Source organism: Artemia sp. Qi Xiang Cuo, chromosome 8, assembly GCF_049724085.1.
Source record: "Artemia sp. Qi Xiang Cuo chromosome 8, ASM4972408v1, whole genome shotgun sequence".
Lineage (NCBI taxonomy): Eukaryota > Metazoa > Arthropoda > Branchiopoda > Anostraca > Artemiidae > Artemia > Artemia sp. Qi Xiang Cuo.
In genome coordinates this window covers 42,358,011-42,378,977 of record NC_142801.1, presented here as the reverse complement: position 1 = coordinate 42,378,977, position 20,967 = coordinate 42,358,011, and the positions used below count along the sequence as shown (strand labels likewise).

Below are 20,967 nucleotides of genomic sequence, written 5' to 3'. Positions count from 1 at the left end.
GAGGTCGCAGAGAGACGGCGGTAATCGCATTTTGTAGCCCAAGCTCAAACTAAGAAACTTGCAAAATTTCATCCTCCTCTGACTTTATCTTCATGGGGTAAACTGGGCCGGAATTTTCGACCCTCCCACCCTAGCCCCCCGTTAAAGTTGTTCGATTAGGCTGAAATTTAGAAGTTAAGCTTTCCTAGGGCCCGGGAGCTTATCCTCGAAATTTCAGCTCAATCCGATCACTCCTTCTCTGTTTTCAAAAAACCAAATATAGCCACTTAAAATTCATTTCTTTTTTTTTCTTAGCCACGCCTACAGGCCACAGTTGGCCACGGATCCGGTTGAATGAGGACTCATTCGAAGCAGAATTCGACCTGTTAGGGCCTTTTGATATTTTCAGACCGAAAAAATTCCCCCCCGAATTTACAGTTACGAACAACCTTGTTTTCCTATTTTAGCCCATGTTAAGTTTTCCGACCACAACCCCCCTTTAACGTTGTTTGATCGGGCTGAAATTTGAACGATGATCTTTCCTGGGGCCTGGGAACTTATCCTCGAAATTTCAGATCAATTTGGTCACTCCTTCCCTGTTTTCCAAAAACCAAATATCAAGTTTTTTGGGAATTTGCTTGCGTCGAAAATAGCTTCCATATACTAAAAAACAATTACTTTTGTGTCTGTATAGTCTAGCGGTTACATTCCAGACTTTCAGGCGGAAAACCCGGGTTCGATTCACCATCAGAACAATTTTTTTTAATACTGAATTCACACTTTAAAAAGAAACCCAGTTTCTTTTTTAAATTATTTGAAAAAAATTACGTTTTCTAAAGAGTTAAAGAGGCTGAGTTACAAGGAGCAATAATAAGTAATAAACTGTACAAAAACGTGCAGAAATTATTTGAAAAAAACTACGTTTTCTAAAGAGTTAAAGAGGCTGAGTTACAAGGTCGAACCTTAAAACGTACAGGGATTAGGAGGCACAGTTGGGGGCCGCCGCCCCCAAAACCCCCGCTTTCGCAGCCTTTAAATAAAAAAGTTTTTTAAACTGAAAGTAAGGAGCGACATTAAATCTTAAAACGAACAGAAATTATTCCGTATATGAAAGAGGCTGTGCCCTCCTCAACGCCTCGCTCTTTACGCTAAAGTTTGACTTTCTCACAACTCTTTTTTTAAACAATAAAAACTTTAGCGTAAAGAGCGAGGCGTTGAGGAGGGCACAGCCTCTTTCATATACGGAATAATTTCTGTTCGTTTTAAGATTTAATGTCGCTCCTTACTTTCAGTTTAAAAAACTTTTTTTTTATTTAAAGGCTGCGAAAGCGGGGGTTTGGGGGCGGCAGCCCCCCAACTGTGCCTCCTAATCCCTGTAAGTTTTAAGGTTCGACCTTGTAACTCAGCCTCTTTAACTCTTTAGAAAACGTAGTTTTTTTCAAATAATATTTCAAAACATTATTCAACTGTCGAAATATACCATACATAACATAAAACAATATTTACAATACACTTTTTGTGGAATTACTTGATTCATTAGACTTTCAACGTTCTTGTCACCTGTCACTGTTATGAATAAAAAGGTCCTATAACACTTTGAAATAGGGAAACAATTCCCTATTAAGGAAACCATTCAAGTTTATTTGCAGCTTTAAAAATAGATAACAATTTTATCTGAAGCATAAAGAAAAAAAAAATCGAAGTTATGCATTCAGAAAATGCTGCAGCCCATTTAAGAGGAACAGCCGACAAACCAGTGTGGCGCAGGACAGTCTTTGTAAAATCTCTGCTCTAATGTTAGCTGAAAACAGATCAAATTACAATAGAATCAGTCATAAAGATTAGAACAGCATAGTACTTTTTGGCTAGTTTTGATAGTAGTACTTTCTGGTCTATCTACTTTTCGCAATTTATTTTCCATTATCGCGACTTGCAATCAGAGGCAACGCTATAGCTTTGCGTATAGTAAAGGCCATACGGCTCCAAAGTTTTATGTTTTTTTCCCAGAGGCACTTCATATGGAAGGGGTCGTCGTAGAAACTTCAAAGGGGGCTTATTCAATTGGAAATCGAGAGTTCTGCCCTTTTTAATAGTCGAAAATGATTGGAGGGCAACTAGCCCCCCCCCCCCACGCCCATCATTCCATATAAGGTTTTTATAGAAGGCGTTGAGGCTCATTTGATCGGAAATTCAAAAAGCTAGTGCCCTTTTTAATAGTCGAAAATGATTGGAGGGTAACTAGCCCCCCCCCCCTCCACGCCCATAATTTCCCCAAACATCTCTCATCAAAATTTTAAGATAGCTATTTTGTTCAGCGTAGTTGATTTCTCAATAGAAAATATATTTTTGAGGAGGACACTCCCCCACAGCCCTGAGGGCAAGGGTTTTAAGTTATGCACTGGGGGCATATAAGGGTTTTATAGAAGGCATTGTCGTAGGAACTTTAAAAAAGGCTCATTCGATTGGAAATTCAAAAAACTAGTGCCTTTTTTGATAGTCGAAAGTGATTGGAGGGCAACTAGCCCCCCCCCCCACGCCCATCATTAACCAAAACACATCCAATCAAAATTTTGAGACAGCTATTTTGTTCAGCATAGTTTATGTTACATTAGACAATATGTTATTTAGGAGAATACTACCACACAGCCCTTAACGCAAGTGTATTAAGGTATGCCATTCGCGCATAAAAGGTTTTTAAAGAAGGCGTTGTTGTAGAAACTTCAAAACATGTTCATTCAATTGGAAATTCAAGGTTGAGGAGGACACTCCCCCACAACCCTCAGGGCAAGGGTTTTAAGTTATGCCCTGGCCCTGGGGGCATATAAGGTTTTTTATAGAAGGTGTTGTCGTAGAAACTTTAAAACAGGCTCATTCGATTGGAAATTAAAGGGCTAGTGCTCTTTTTAATACTCGAAAGTGATTGGAGTGCAACTAGCCCCCCCCCCCCCCCCACGCAAATCATTTCCACAAACATATCCAATTAAAATTTTTAGATAGTCATTTTGTTCAGCGTAGTTAATTTCCATATAGAAAATATGTTTTTGAGGAGGACACTCCCCCACAACCTTCAGGGCATGGGTTTTAAGATATGCCCTGGGGGCATATAAGGTTTTTATAGAAGGCGTTGTCGTTTAAACTTCAAAAAAGGCTCATTAGATTTGAAATTCAAAAAGCTAGTGCCCTTTTTAATTGTCGAAAGTGATTGGAGGGCAACTATCCCTCCCTCCCCCCTCTACGCCAGTCATTCTCCCAAACCCATCCCATCAAAATTGTGAGATAACCATTTTGTTCAGTGTTGTTGATTTCCACATAGAAAATAGTTTATTGAGGAGGACACTCCCCCACAACCCTGAGGGCAAGGGTTTTAAGATATGCCCTGGGGGCATACAAGGGTTTTATAGAAGGCGTTGTCGTAGGAAATTCAAAAAAGGCTCATTCGATTGGAAATTCAAAAAACTAGTGCCTTTTTTAATAGTCGAAAGTGATTGGAGGGCAACTAGCCCCCCCCCCCCACGCCCATCATTCCCCCAAACTCATCCAATCAAAATTTTGAGATAGCAATTTTGTTAAGCGTAGTTGATTTTCAGATAGAAAATATATTTTTAAGGAGGACACTCCCCCACAACCCTCAGGGCAAGGGTTTTAAGTTATGCCCTGGGGGCATATAAGTTTTTTATAGAAGGTGTTGTCGTAGAAACTTCAAAACAGGCTCATTCGATTGGAAATTAAAGGTTGAGGAGGACACTCCCCCACAACCCTCAGGGCAAGGGTTTTAAGTTATGCCCTGGCCCTGGGGGCATATAAGGTTTTTTATAGAGGGTGTTGTCGTAAAAACTTTAAAACAGGCTCATTCGATTGGAAATTAAAGGGCTAGTGCCCTTTTTAATACTCGAAAGTGATTGGAGTGCAACTAGCCCCCCCCCCCCCCCGCCCGTCATTTCCCCAAACACATCCAATTAAAATTTTTAGATAGTCATTTTGTTCAGCGTAGTTAATTTCCATATAGAAAATATGTTTTTGAGGAGGAAACTCCGCCACAACCTTCAGGGCATGGGTTTTAAGATATGCCCTGGGGGCATATAAGGTTTTTATAGAAGGGGTTGTCGTTTAAACTTAAAAACAGGCCCATTCGATTGGAAATTCAAAAAGCTAGTGCCCTTTTTAATAGTCAAAAGTGATTGGAGGGCAACTAGCCCCCCCCCCCTCCCCAAGCCCATCATTTTCCATAAAAAGTCTAATCCATATTTTTAGATAGTCCTTTTTTTCATCGAAGTCGATTTCCCGATGGAAAATGTATTTTCGAGGAATTCACTCCCCCAAAGTCCTCGACACAATGGTTTCAAGTTATGCCCTGGGGGTATATGAGGTTTTTATAGAAGGTGTTGTCGTAGAAACTTCAAAAAAGGCTCATTCGATTGGAAATTCAAAAAGCTAGTGCCATTTTTAATAGTCGAAAGTGATTGGAGGGCGACTAGCCCCCCCCCCCACACCAATAATTCCCCCAAACACATCCAATCAAAATTTTGAGATAACCATTTTGTTCAGCGTAGCTGATTTCCAGATAGAAAATATATTTTTGACGAGGACAATCCCCCACAACCCTCAGGGCAAGGATTTTAAGTTATGCCCTGGGGGCATATAAGGTTTTTTATAGAAGCTGTTGTCGTAGAAACTTCAAAAAAGGCTCATTCGATTGGAAATTCAAAAAGCTAGTGCCCTTTTCCAGAGTCGAAAGTGATTGGAGTGCAACTCGCCCACCCCCACGCCCATCATTTCGCCAAACACATCCAATAAAAATTTTGAGATAGCCATTTTGTTCAGCGTAGTTGATTTCCAGATAGAAAATATGTTTTTGAGGATGACACTCCCCCACAACCTTCAGGGCAAGGGTTTTAAGATATACCCTGGGGGCAAATAAGGTTTTTATAGAAGGCGTTGTCGTAGAGACTTCAAAAAAGACTCATTCGAATGGAAAATCAAAGGGATAGTGTCCTTTTTAATAGTCGGAAGTGATTGGAGGGCAGCTAGCCCCCCCCCCCCCCGCCCATCATTCCCCCAAACACATACAATCAAAATTTTGAGATAGCCATTTTGTTCAGCGCAGTTGATTTTCAGATAAAAAACATGTTTTTGAGGAGGACAATACCCCACAACCCTCAGGGCAAAGGTTTTAAGTTATGCCCTGGGGGTATATAAAGTTTTTATAGAAGGCGTTGTCGTAGAAACTTCAAAAAAGGCTTATTCGATTGGAAATTCAAAGGGATAGTGCCCTTTTTAATAGTCGAAAGTGATTGGCGTTGTAAGTTATGCCCTGGGGCATAACTTATTAAGAGGGGTTTATAACTTATGGGAAGGGGTTTTGTATGGGAAGAACAAATAGAAAATCTATTATAATTATCCAATTATAAGGCTAAAATACATACTCTGTGATTGATGCAAATTTGCTTTAGCACACAAAATCCTTTTAAGGTCAATTCTAAACAGTCGTGATCCCTTTGTGTCAGTAAGTGAAATGGTCTAAACCCCCTTATTGTAGCTATTTTTTCAATCCATTCATTGTTGTCAATCGCTGTCCACAAGTTATGCAAGCTGTCTATTGTTCACATATAAGGTTTTTATCAAAGAGGTAATCGTATAGACTTTGAAAAAAGCCTCATTCGATTTAAATTGAAAGTTCTAGATTAGTTTTTTTAAAGTCAAGAATAATCGGACAGTAAGAACCCCCCCATGCCATAAAAACTTGAAACTTTTTGCAATCAAAAACGAACAAAAATTAATTTAAAAAAACTTTCTGAAAAATAAGTTTTTCAATGAAAATTAATAGTAATTATTGTATTAAGATCAGGACACACAAATAAATTTTTAAACACACACTAAAAACGACCAGTAATTCATATCAAAGAATAGGTAAAAACCAAAACGAACAAAAACAGAGCGAACCGTAATTGCAGAATACATACAGCAAGCAAGAATATAAATGAATCAACAGATCTTAAAGCGAGTAATGCTTAGAATGAACATAAAAATCAAGCTTAAAAAGGAAACAAATATTTTGCTATTAAAGTATAAATGAAACTTAAAACGAACAGAAATTAAATAAACAATCAATGGGAACAAACATACAATATATATTAATGTAAATGAATAAATAAATCTTAAAACAAGTGAAACTTGAATTGAATATGCAAATCAAGTTTGAATCGAATTAAAATAACTAAAAACAAGAGTTTGGGTATCGCCTCACTGCAGAAGCCTAAAACCCACTGCGTCATTGGCGCTTTACTGAAAACGAATTATATTACAAATGTTTTCTTTTGTACCTCATATTGAAAATAAATATTAAAATTACAGTAAAATTTTGAACTGTTGAGCTTTTAGCAATTAATATCATTATGCATCAAATATTCAGTTTAATTTATTAGTTCTTTTCAAGATTGGTCAAGACAAATATAGTTTCACTACAAACAAAATTTGGATACTGGCCCCTTCTTTAACTGTAAAAATCTAGAGTCTTCTACGCCATTGACGCTTCACTGAAAACGTATTACTCGTATTTTATAAATTTATTATTTTCCAGTTATTACAGCATTGAAAATTAAGATTAAAATTCCAGTGAAAAAAAATCTTGAACTGATGGATCTTTCAACAATTAATATCATTATATATCTAATATTCAATTTGATTTTGTTTATACTTTCCAAGACTGTTCAAGACTCATATAGTTTTCAGTAAGGCGCCTTACTGAATATAATTCGTTTTCAGTAAAGCGCCGATGACGCAGTAGGTTTTAGGCTTCTGCAGTGAGGCGATACCCAAACTCTTGTTTGTAGTTATCTTTATTCGATTCAAACTTGATTTGCATATTCAATTTAAGTTTCACTCGTTTTAAGATTTATTTATTCATTTACATTAATATATATTGTATGTTTGTTCGCATTGTTTATTTAATTTCTGTTCGTTTTAAGTTTCATTTATACTTCAATAGCAAAATATTTTTTTCGTTTTAAGCTTGATTTTCATATTCAATCTAAGCATTACTCGCTTTAAGATCTATTCATTCATTTATATTATTACTTGTTGTATGTTTTTTGCTATGACTGTTTATTTAATTTCTGTTCGTTTTGGGTTTCATTTATTCTTTAATAGTAATTTCTGGTCGTTTAGAGTTTGAATTTTTACAGGTATTTGTATCTGCTGAGCTTAAGTTTAAAATGGCTTTTACTTTTCTTTGAAAAACTTACTTTTCAGAAAGTTTTTTTTTTAATTAATTAACAAAAAAGGACAATATCGGCTTTATATATATATATATATATATATATATATATATATATATATATATATATATATATATATATATATATATATATATATATATATATATTATAGCCAATTATGCACTACGAGACACCTACAAGACAAAGCGTTTAATGGACAAACACGGTCAGAGTTAGAGCTTCTAGAAATGTGCAAGTGTTATATTTATCATAGTAATACGATCATGCCTAGTACCTTAATTCGAGGGGCAGGGAGGGGGAGGAAAACTTCGGCAGGGGGAAAGTCCATCTGTGAAGAAGGTCAGTTTATAGTTTTTTTTCACCATTACATAATAAAAAACAGCATTTTATTTTAATTAGCGGAAGGGCCACAAAGCCGGAGGTATAGGCTTGGGTGTTGACTCAGCATTGGTTCTAATCCCACAGTACATCGAATATCTATAACTCCAAATTTTATTACTACATTCCCTACCATATCTGTTCGTATAAAATAGTGGCTCGTCATTACAAAAAAAAAAAAACTGCACAGAAAGTTTACTTTTTTTGTAAACCCGAAACACAAAAAAAAAACTTTGCCCGTAGAAGTTTGGCGCTGGGAATTGAAAAACATTTAAGATATCCTGAACGAACGTTTCAAATAAAAGAGTTTCTGTTGGTAGAATGACAAAACAGAGCTTAACCAGGATAACATTTTAGCTACGTATCACCGGTTTGTTTCTTGTCAATGTTGACATATTTGCAAAACAAGTGACTAAGATGATCAAAACTATTTGTTAAGTATGTTAGTTAAGGAAAAGGTCAATTAAACATGGCAATGATTGTATTGTTTTGTTCTTGAATGGAGGACTAAATCCACAAAAAAAGTCAAACATCACATTTCACAAGTAAATATAATAATTACATTATGATTATTGTAGAACAAAGAATATTAGCTTTCTTCGTTACTTCCTCCGCATTTTGTTGTCATAATAAACATTATGGTTTTCCGAAAAGATATCACTCATGACTGTACGTAGATACGCTTGTAGGGTAAGGACACAAGCTGTACCCTAAGAAAAGAAAAATCAACATTTTTTAATAATATTCAGGTAGACTCTTATAACACTCGTACCCGTTTAGAACTATTTTACTTCTCCCTCCCAACAAAAAAAGAAAAAAGAAAAAAAAAAAAAAAGTCTATGTATTCCCTACATAGACAAATTTGTTCTTATAAGATTGATGAGATTCAATAATTATTTTCTTTTGATCAGCATTAATGTACACCGTATTTCTATGTTAAAATTTATTTGCACAAACTAAATACCCTGCTTTTAAAGTAAGAAAACCCAGGAAGATCAAAACTCATCCTACACGATATGGTTCAATGTGGTATAGCCCCTTTAAACAGAGCGCGATTTATTGCAGTACATTGCAAATAAACATATAGACAGACAAACTAACAGACAAAGCAGTTTATAGTGTAAATGATTTTGTCTCTCGCCATGGTCAACGGAACAGCTTTCACAGATCACAATGAAATTTGGTATTTCCCTGTACTTTAATAAATAATAAATAAAGACAAAATACTCACCAATGAGTATTAAGTGTTGACAATCCGTCGTCATTGGAATTAGAGTATGAACTTCTAGGGCTTCTGCAGCTTCTTCGACGACAACTAAAGAACAAAAAAATTTTAACATTAGCAATTAAAATTTTTTTTTTTTTTTTTTTTTTTTTTTTAAGAGAAGGAAATAGGTAAGACAACTAAAAAAAAGAAGAAAAATGAAGATACACCTTGAAAGGATCGGGTCAGACAGGTTCCTTGATCCTGCTGAAAGATTCCCGTACAGCCGTTGCCATCATCCTGCGAGCGCAAAGACACCTCAAGGAAGGCGATGATTTCCTACGACACGATAGGGTTACGTTAGTCAAAGGCAAGGGAGTTTATATTTTGGAAAACTGTCTTTTCACCGTCTTGCTTTTTGATATAAAAGAACTGGATAAGTTTTTTTACCAATTAAAATCAAGGAGTCATAGTTCATCTAGAGCTTCAATCCTTGGTATTCTAGACTGAACTTCAAAGTAAACCTAAACAGAATTACATAACAGAGGGGATTGACGCAAAATTTGCACTTTACTGACAAAAGAAATGTTTTTACTTTTATAATTTTAATAAATCAAATAATTTTAACATTTTGATTACTAAATATGAGTATATGTATATTAAACTGACAATGCACATTCATTTGTATTTTTTTCTGTAAAGTGCAAAATATGTTCTGGCCTTGGGAAGGCACAGGGGTTTTGAGCCCAACTTATGTTAATTTCTGCTCCTTTTGAGTTTGACTCGATTGTTTATTGTAATTTCGGTTCGTTTTGGGTTTCATTTATTTATCGATGCTGAATTGTGGCACTTTCACGTTTGGTAAATTATTCGATTTTATTTTTGCTCATTTTTTGTTTAATGGAGTTCTTTGCTTTTCTTTGAAAAACTTATTTTGTGGAAAAAGTTTTTTTAATTAATTTCTGTTCGTTTTATAATGACAAAGTCTTTTCAAGGAAAAAGAAAATAATACTTTAAATCTTTTCGTTTTTTAAAGACTTTATGGCCTGCTATTTGTATGCTGGAGAAAAATTTTCAGAAATTTTTAACAACATACACCCTTTTAAAAATCTGGACACAAATAGTAGTGTTTAATTTAGTTTCATACCTCCTCTAGATGACCTGAAATGGAAAACTTGATATCATTCGCAAAAAAATCTGTTTACTTTCTTTTATAGCTTGGATAAGCAGATGTAGCCCCAAAAGTTTGAACATAATACCCTCAGTCGTTCTTGGGATACTACTGAGATACCTTATTGGGAATCAGCATTGACACAGTGCATTTTGATTTAATCTTAAGGCAACATTTAGTTTTTAAACATAATGGGAAAATGGGAGGGTGGGCGTGGGAGGGGGGTTATTTTCCCTCCAATCACTTTCGACTATCAAAAAGGGCATTAGCCTTTTCTATTTTCAATCAAAAGAGCCCTTTTCGAAGTTCCTACGACAACTCCTTCGATACGAAGTGCCCCGGTATATAAAAAAAAAAAAAATTATATATTATACCCACATCGATCTTTACTATAAAAATGTCAAGCCTTCCAATCCCTTTCGACTATTAAAAAGGGCACTAGGCCTTTCGATTTCCAATGGAATGTGCCCTTTTTGAGTTTGTACGACAACGCTTTCTAAAAACACCTTATATGCCCCCAGGGCATAAATTACAACCCTTACCCTAAGGGCTGTTAGGGCGGTCGTCATCTTCTAACACCTAATTTCCAGAACTTTCAACTACGTTAAACAAAATGGGTATCTAAAAATTTTAATTGGATGTGTTTGGGGAAATGGTGGGCGTGAGAGGGGGGTTAGTTACCCTCCCATTACTGTCGACTATTAAAAAGGCACTAGCCCTCTCAATTTCCAATTAAATGAGACCCTTTTGAAGTTTTTAAACTTCAAAAGGTTTTTAAAGTTTTTAAAACTTCTTTTGAAGTCTCTATCTACAAAAGCCTTATAAGCCCCCAGGGCATAACTTACAACCTTTGCCCTGGGGGCTCTGGGGGTTTGCAATCCTTACATACATAATTTCCAGAACTTTCAACTACGTTGAACAAAATGGCTATCTATAAGCTTTACATTATTTATTACATATTATTTATTTATTACAATAAATAACCGAGTCATAACTTACAACCTTTGCCCTGGGGGCTCTAGGGGGTTTGTCATCCTTAAATACATAATTTCGAGAACTTTCAACTACCGTTGAACAAAATGGCTATCTATAAACTTTGATTGAATGTTCTTGGGGAAATGGTGGGCGTGAGAGGGGGGTTAATTACTCTCCACTCACTTTCGACTATTAAAAAGGGCAATTTCTATTTCCAATCAAATGAGCCCTTTTTGAAATTTCTACAACAACCTTCTATATAAACCTTATACGTCCCCAGGGCATAACTTACTACCCTTGCAGCGAGGGCTCTGAGGGGGTTATCATCCTAAAAAACCTAATTTCCAGAATTTTCAACTACGTTGAACAAAATGGATATATCAAAATTTGATTCGATGTGTCTGGGAAAATGGTGGGCGTGAGAGGGGCGTTAGTCGCTCTCCAATCACTTTGAACTATTAAAAAAGACACTAGCCCTTTCAATTTCCAATTGAATGAGCCCTTTTTGAAGTTTCTACAACAACGTTTTCAATAAAAACCTTATAGGCCCCCAGGGCATAACTTACAACCCTGGCCCTGAGGACTGTGGGGGGGGGAGGGGTTGTCATCCTTAAAGACCTAATTTCCAAAACTTTCAACTATGTTGGATAAAATGACTCTAAAAATTTTGAATGGATGTGTTTGGGGGAAAGGTGGGCGTGAGAGGGGGGGGGGTTAGTTACCCTTAAATCACTTTCGACTCTTAAAAAGGGCACTAGCCCTTTGAATTTCCAATCGAATGAGCCCTTTTTCGTTTCTAAGACAAAGATTTCAGGTATTTGTTTAGCCTTGTGTCGCATGATAAGGAGACATGTTAAGAAAGCAATTCTTACTTTAAAATATGTATAATGATCCTAGTTCTTATATTATCCAATGGGAGAACCTTTATCATCAAGTCTTTCATCTAAAAATCCTTCTTTTTCAAGCTTAAAAGAAAATGTTTCCAAAACCCATGCTAAAAGTACCACGTTGCTTAAGTCTTTTGAAATTGCCGCTGTAAACTGCCGCCAAATAAGTTGTTTTATAGATAGCGTTTAGCACGTGTGTCAAAAAACGTGTTTAAAGAAAAAGTAGTGGTAAATTGAAATTATAGAAATTGTGAATTATGAAACCTAACCTAAAAAAACAGTATTTTCGCCAGTGCTCATTAAAAAAAAACTCATTAAAAAAAAATTCTGTGCATCTTTTGTAACCTAACCTAACCTAAGCTAACCTGATAACTTCAATTCAAAATCAACTTTTTTTATATTATTTCATTTCTTTTCAATTCAGTGCCTATTTTGTATTTTTGGTTTTTCGACGAAAATACACCTTTTTTATTTTTGCCACTGCTATTAATATTTTATATTTATGGCACTGCTATTCGCCCTTAGCCACTGCTTTAAAAAAAAAAATATTAAAAATACTGGCATGAATGCTAGGCTATCTATAAAAGAACTTATTAGGCGGCAATTTAAAGCGGCAATTTAAAAAGACTTAAGCATTGAATTTTCAACGTGGTGATATTTGGAAACTTTTTCTCTTTTGAGGATTTTTAGAGGAAACACTTGATGATAAAGGTTCTCCCGTTGGATAATATAAGAACTAGGATCATTATACATATTTTAAAGTAAGAATTGTTTTCTTGACATGTCTCCTTATCATGCGACACAAGGCTAAACAAATACCCTGCTCAAAGGTATAATTTCCTTAACTTTAAACTGCGTGGAACCAAATGGCTATCTCAAAATTTTGGTTGGATGTGTTTGGGGAAATGGTTGGCGTGGAAGGGGTGTTAATTGCCTTCCAAACACTTTTGACTATTAAAAAGGGCACTAGCCATTCCAATTTCCAATCAAATTAGCCCTTTTTGAAATTGTTACGACAATGCGTTCTATAAAACTTTATATGCCACCAGGGCATAACTTACAACCCTTGCCCTAAGGGCTGTGGTGGGGGGAGGGGGGGGGGGTTGTCATCCACAAAGACCTAATTTCCAGAACTTAAAACTACGTTGAATAAAATGGCTATCTCAAAATTTTTATTGGATGTGTTTGGGGAAAAATTGGGCGTGAGAGGGGGGTTAGTTGCCCTCCAATCACTTTCGACTATTAAAAAGGGCACTAGCCGTTTAATTTCCAATCGAATGAGCCTTTTTTGAAGTTTCTACGACAACGCCTTCTATAAAAACCTTATATGCACCCCAGGGCATAACTTAAGACCCTTGCCCTGAAGACTGTGGGGAGTTTCCTCCTCAAAAACGTAATTTCTATCTTGAAATCAACTACGCTGAACAAAATGGCTATCTCAAAATTTTGATTGGATGTGTTTCCTGAAATTGTGGGCGTGGAAGGCATTTTAGTTGCCATCCAATCACTTTAGACTATTAAAAAGGGCACTATCCCTTTAATTGCCAATCGAATGAGCCTTTTTTGAAGTTTCTACGACAACGCCTTCTATAAAAACCTTATATGCCCGCAGGGCATAACTTAAGACCCTTGCCCTGAAGACTGTGGGGAGTTTCCTCCTCAAAAACGTAATTTCTATCTGGAAATCAACTTCTCTGAATAAAATGGGTGTATCAAAATTCTAACTGGATGTGTATCGGGAAATGGTCGGCGTATAAGGCGTGTTATTTGACGTACCATTAATTTTAACTATTGAAAAGTCGAAAGGCACTAGTCAATCCAATTTCCAATTGAATGAGCCATTTTCGAAATTTATACGACAAATTCTTCGATACGAAGTGCCCTAGTCTAAAGGAAAAAAATAGTAAATAATACATTTTGTCAACTTCGTTCTTATATATGCCTCGACGGCATAACTTAAAATCCTTGCCCTGATGGTTGTGGGAGATGTGTCCTCCTCAAAATCATATTTCTCTTTGGAAATCAACGACGCTGAACAAAATGGCATTCTCAAAATTTTGATTGGATGTGTTTGGGGGAATGAGTGGCATGGGGGGACTAGTTGCTCTCCAATCACTTTCGACTATTAAAAAGGGCACTAGCCACTCCAATTTTCCAATCAAATGAGCCCTTTTCAAAATTTCTACGGCAACTCCTTCGATACGAAGTACCCTGGTCTAAGACCATGAAAAAAAAAAAACATTCTGCCCACATCGTTCTTTACTTAGGCAGCGCTATTGCGTTGCCTATGATCGGTTATACAGTATCTCCTATCTAGACATGGATATATGCATAACAGTATCTTACAGCAATGAATTGGTTTGATGAAAACATATACATTTATTTTTTTTTACAACAATGATCTTTTGTTTCAGTCATAATCAGTAGCTAACATCAACACTATCAATAAGATCGAGGACAGGCTTATTTTCAAACCGAAGCTTGCCTTCTTTTTTTCAATAATGGATTTTTTTTAATTTCTTCAGTCGTTTGGATAAAATCATTTCTAAAAATGAACCGGACGTGAAGACGAGACAAATCTTCGTTTAGAAAAGAGGCAGATCTTTTTTTTCGATTTGTTCTAACATTCTAAAATTCTAAATCCCCTTCCGAAACATTCGGTCACGTGACATGAACAATTCTAATGCTAAATATTAATACATTGAATACTATTTCTGTGATTAAGTTTTTGAAAAAAAAACCAGCAATACTAAAACATAAAACGAGCATAAAGTTAGAGGATAAGTAAAACTCCATTTAGAACTCTTAATTGATCTAGAGCGAATCAAAGAAACAAGACATAAACTATCACCTACATTTCACACGGCTTAAACCAAAGAGAATGAGAAACTTACAAAACCAAATAGAATACCAAACCCAAAGCCAAACCAAAAAAAAAGGGAATACCAAACCAAAACCAAAACCAAAGACAATACCAAACACAAACCAAAACCAAAGAGAATACCAAACCCAAACCAAAGCCGAACCAAAACCAAAGATAATGGCGATCCAAGATAGGAAGAGTACGCGAAGAACAAAATGATTCTACTCATGGAAACCCCTCCGTTGATTCCTTTAAAGGGATTCAACGGGCACAACTCAAGGGGAAAAACCTATATAATAGGTTGTGTAGTGGCAGGAGCAAATCTACAGCATTTTCATTGGAGGGGGGGGGGGCAAGAGGGGTCAAGATCCGGATATTCAAGTAGCATGATCTAGATAATAGATTTTTCTCCACATTATTGGAGGGGCAAATGCCCCCCTTGTCCCTCCTAAACGAAGCCCCTGTGTAGTGGCATATGATGCCCTGAATTTTCAGCAGAGCGGTGCCATGATTTTCATTAAAAAAGAAAGGAAAAAAAAGAAAGTATTTAAAATCTACAAGTACAAAACACAGTGTAGCGTTAGACGACCATGTTCAAAAAGTAGTAAACGTCATAAAGAATTGGAGAATTGACATAATTAATCTGCAATGTTATAGGAATAGAGCTGAATTTTCCGTGTAAATCCTAATTAATCTGCATTTTTGTTTTGTTCTCAAGAATGGTTTTAAGTCAAAGTTTAGTCTGTACAGAGTAGGCCTAAGTTAACTTGAAAAAATCTTTCCATATTAAGTAGGATAGTTGACTTCAAGCTGGTAGGTCTACTGATGACAAAAGTCTGCATTCTTCCCCCACCCATAAGTTAAAAGCATCGGAAAAGGCAAAAATGAAGCAGTTTAGGGCAGAATAAATTGGTAATAAAAATGGTGAAGTGCTAGATGGCGCGGTGATCTTTTTTAGACATAAATTCGGTTACTATGGGCTAGTGTTCGTTCTTTACTAGGTTGCCCCTAAGAGGGTAACCATGATTGTGCAATTTTCCATTCTAAGTACGCGTAAGCCATGTATTTTGCGAGATGAAGAAGCTTATACATATGAAGCCGTCTCCAGGGATTATATTCTCCGATTCATGTATTAATGGGATATCTTTTTAGGGTGTGCGCTTGTGTGTTCGAGTACCAATCATGCATTTGCGTATATTTGGTAACAGATCTAGTTATATTAAAGTCAATAAATTTACTGATTATTGAATGACCGAATTTTGTCCTATTGATATAATCAATGTTTTATGAATATAGTTAGAAGAAGAAAGTTTGCTTGAAAAGTATCGTAAAAATCATTCCCATCACCGATACCGAAAATTCAAGATTAATGACTTTTAACCTCAAGGTCGGCTTCAACCCTCAAAAAGTGTTACTGAATTTAAGCTTTGAAAATTCATAAGAGTATGCCCCATAAAAGAAAACTAATACCAAGAATATATTAAAAAAGAATAATACAATTTACATATGTTGGGTAGAGGTTATTTCCTACTACCCCTGTAACGATGGGAGTAGCTGAAATCTACAGGCACCTCGTGATATGCAGGACCTGGCTAACAAGGAACTACTTAATTTAATTCAAAATGTATAAAGCACAAGTTAGTGGTTTTAATTCATATGTGTGATAAAACGAACAAGCAATATTCCATAAAAGTAGAGGAAGTTCGGCATCTTTACCTATACATTAACTTAAAAAAGACTTTCCAAAAAATAAGTTTTTCAAAGAAAAGTAAAGGCCATTTTAAACTTCAGCTCAGCAGATACAAATACCTTTTAAAATTCAAAGTCAAAACGACCAGAAATTACCATTAAAGAATAAATGAAACCCAAAACGGACAGAATTAAATAAACAATCATATCAAACAAACATACAACAAGTAATAATATAAATGAATAAATAGATCTTAAAGCGAGTAATGCTTAGATTGAATATGAAAATCAAGCTTAAGACGAATAAAATATTTTTCTATTGAAGTACAAATGAAACTTAAAACGATCGGAAATTAAATAAAAAATCAATGCAAACAAACATACAATATATATTAATGTAAATGAATAAATAAATCTTAAAACGAGTGAAACTTAAAGTGAATATGCAAATCAACCTCGAAACGAAAAAAAAATCACCACAAACAAGAGTTTGGGTATGACCTCCTTCTCTCACTGTAAAAGTCTATAACCTACTGCGTCATTGGCGCTTTTATGACAAATATTTTCGTTTGTACTTAATATGGAAAATAAACATTAAAATTATAGTAAAATTTTGAATTCATGAGATTTCAGCAATTGATATCATCATACATAAAATATTCAGTTTAATTTATTAGTTCTTTTTAAAGTTGTTAAATACGAATATAGTTTCCCTACAAACAGTTGTTTTGGTACTGCCTCCTTTCCTAGATGTAAATAAAAACCAAAAGCCTACTGCGTCATTGGCGCTTAACAGGAAACGGATTATAATACAAATATTTTCTTTTCCAGTTCGTACAGTATTGAAAATAAAAATACAATTACAGTGAAATAAATTCTTGAACTGATGGATCTTTCAACAATTAATATCATTATTCATGAAATATTCAAGTTGATGTTGTTTATACTTTCCAATACTGTTCAAGACGCATATAGTTTTCGGTAAGGCGCAAATGACGCTGTAGGTTTTAGACCTTTATAGTGAGAGAAGGAGGTCATACCCGAACTCTTGTTTGAGGTGATTTTTATTCGTTTCAAGTTTTATTTGCATATTCACTTTAAGTTTCACTCGTTTTAAGAGTTTATTTATTAATTTAAATTAATATCAATTGTATGTTTGTTTGCATTGATTGTTTATTTAACTTCTGTTCGTTTTAAGTTTCATTTATACTTCGATAGGAAAATATTTTTTTCGTTTTAAGCTTGATTTTCATATTTAATCTAAGCATTACTCGCTTTAAGATCTATTTAATCATTTATATCATTGCTTGTTGAATATTTTTACCATGATTGTTTATTTAATTTCTGTTCTTTCGGGTTTAATTTATTATTTAATAGTAATATCGGGTCGTTTTTTTTTTGTATTTTAAAAGGTATTTGTATCTTTTTAGCTTAATTTTAAAATTGCCATTACTTTTATTTTAAAAACTTATTTTTCGCAAATTTTTTTTTTTAATTAATTTTAGTTCATTTTTTATTGAAAAAAATTTCAAGTTTTTAAAAATTCCATATTTCAAAATCAAACCTTAAAAAAAAAAAATTAAAATATTCATCAGAGTATCAAAACTGATATCAAAGTAACAATATCAAAGTGAAAAAATGGGTTTTTGTCAACCTCGGAGTTTTTATTGTCTGATGTTTGAACTCTTTTTAACAAAATTGCTATCTCAAAATTTGTATCTGATGTATTTGGAGAAAAAGAGCGTGGGGGGGACTAGACTAAGCTTTGGTCTCTTTTGACTCTTTAAAAGTGAACTAGAACTTTCTATTTTCAATCAAATGAGCCCTCTTTGAAGTTTATACGAGTATCCCTTCTATAAGAACCATATATATCCCCAGAGTAGAACTTACAACGCCTGTCCCTGGGCCCTGGGGGGTTGTGTCGACCCTGGAGTTTTAATATCTGATGGTTGAACTATTTTTTACAAAATGATCATCTGAAATTTTTATCGGATGGGTTTATCCATTCGATATGCCCAACGATATGGAAGGTAGAAAGGGTTAGGGGCCCTTCAGTCTATTTTTCACTCTGAGAAAAAGAAAAAGGTACTTCACTTCCCATTCAAAGGAACCTACTGTTAACCTCATGCGAGTATACCTTCCATACTAACCATATATGCCCCCAGAGCCATATTTACAACGCCTGCCCCAGCCCTGGGGGGGGGGTCTACCATATATGTCCCCAGGGCAGAAATTACAACGCCTACCCCCGGGCCCTGGGGGGCTGTGTCGACACCAGAGTTTTTTGTTATCAGAACTTTGAACTATTTTTAACAAAATGTCTATCTAAAAAATTTTATCTGATGCATTTAGGGCCTGGAGGAGGGGGGCTAGTTGCCCTCCGATCTCTATTCATTCTTAAAAAGTGAACAAGAACTTTCAATTTGCAATCAAATGAACCCCCTCTGAAGCTTATACGAGCATACCTTTCATAAGAACCATATACGCCCCCAGGACAACACTTACAACGCCTATCCCCAGTGATCTGGGGGGGGGGGGGGGGGTTGTAATCTAATTTTTGAAAAATTTCAAAAACACTGGCTATCTCAAAATTTGTAGCGGACGGGTTTGGGGAAAAAAGAGCGTGGGGGGGCTAGTTTAACTCTCTTGACTCTTAAAAAGTGAACTAGAACTTTCAATTTCCAGTCAAATGAGCCCTGTATGAAGTTTATGCGAGCATCTCTTTCATAAGAACCATACATCCCCTTAGGGTATAACTTAGAACGCCTTCCTCTGTGCCCTGGGGGGTTCTTTTGACACCGGATTTTTTATTTTCCGACCTTTGAACTATTTTTAACAAAATGTCTATCTCAAAATATTCATCAGATGGGTTTTGAAAAAGAAGGCGTGGGGGGGGGGGGGGCTGCCTGCCCTCGAATCTCTTTTAACTATTAAAAAGTGAGCTCGAACTTTAAATTTCCCATCAAATGAGCCCTCTCTGAAGTTTATACGAGCATCCCTTTCATACGAACCATATATGCCCCAGGGCATAACTTACAACGCCTGCCCCCGGGCCCTGGGGGGTTGTGACGACACCTGAGTTTTTGTTATATGACTTTTGAGCACTTTTTAACTTAATTGCTATCTCAAAAATTTTACTGGATGCATTTGGGGAAAAGGGGGCGTGGAGGGGGGGCTAGTTGCCCTACAATCTCTTTTGAATCTAAAAAACTGAACTCGAACTTTCAATTTCTAATTCGTTATATGGTCTTTGAACTATTTAAAAAAAAGCTATCTCAAAGTTCTTATCGGATGGGTTTGAGGAAAAAAGGGTGTGAAGGGGGAGGTGCCTCCAATCTCTTTTGACTCTTATAAAGTGAACTAGAACTTTCAATTTTCACTCAAATGAGGCCTCTTTGAACTTAATACGAGCATCCCTTCCATAAGACCCATATTTGCCCCCAGGCCATAACTTACAACGCCTGCCCCTAGGCCCTGAAGAGTTGTTTAGGCACCGGAATTTTTTTTGTATGATCTTTGAACTATTTTTAAAAAAATAGCTATCTTAAAATTTTTATTGCATGCATTTGGGAAATTTTTTTTTTTGGGGGGGGGAAGCTGGTTACCCTCCAATATCTTTTGACGCTTAAAATGTGAACTAGAACTTTCAATTTCCAATATAATGAGCCCTCTCTGAAGTTTACATGAGCATTCCTTCCATAAGAACCATATATGCCCCCAGGGCATAACTTATAACCCTTGCCACTGAAGACTGTGGGGGGAGTGTCCTGCTCAAACATATAATTTCCAGAACTTTCAACTACGTTGAACAAAATGGCTATATCAAAATTTTAATTGGATGTGTTTGGGGAAATGGTGGGCGTGGAAGGGGTGTCAGTTGCCTAAGAATCACTTTTGACTATTAAAAAGAGAACTAGCCATTTAAATTTCCAATCGAATGAGCCCTTTCGGAAGTTTCTACGACAACGTTGTCTATACAAAACCTAATATGCCCCCAGGGCATAACTTACAACCCTTGCCCTTAGGGCGGTGGGGGAGTTGTCATCCTCAAGGACCTAATTTTCAGAACTTAAAACTACGTTTAATAAAATGGCTATCTCAAAATTTTGATTGGATGTGTTTGGGGAAATGGTGGGCGTGAAAGGGGAGTTAGTTGCTCTCAAATCACTTTCGTCTATTAAATAGAGCACTAGCCCTTTTAATTTCCAATAGAATGAGCCTTTTTGAAGTTTCTACGACAAGAGCTTCTATAAAAACCTTATATGCCCCCAGGGCATAACTTAAAACCCTTGCCCTGAGGGTTGTGGAGGAGTTTCCTCCTCAGAAACATGTTTTCTATCTGGAAATTAGCTACGCTGAACAAAATGGCTATCTAAAAATTTTGATTGGATGTGTTTGGGGGAATGATGGGCGTCGGGGTGGGGGGTAGTTGCCCTCCAATCACTTTCGACTACTAAAAAGGGCACTAGCCCTTTGAATTTCCAATCGAATGAGCCTTTTTGAAGTTTCAATGACAAGGGGTTCCATAACAGCCTTATATGCCCCCAGGGCATAGCCTAAAACCCTTTCGCCGAGGTTCTTGAGGG

At 35.9% G+C, this 20,967-nt stretch overlaps 1 protein-coding gene across 1 annotated transcript in view; it reads right to left on the bottom strand.

The window, feature by feature from the left end:
- Window positions 1-20,967, bottom strand: part of LOC148949426 (NFX1-type zinc finger-containing protein 1-like) — a 292,710-nt gene that overhangs the window by 99,523 nt on the left and 172,220 nt on the right. Inside the window, exon 10 of the mRNA XM_089093454.1 lies at window positions 8,824-8,907. Within this exon, the coding sequence (XP_088949580.1) occupies window positions 8,824-8,907 (84 nt within the window). The remainder of the gene's footprint in view (window positions 1-8,823; window positions 8,908-20,967) is intronic.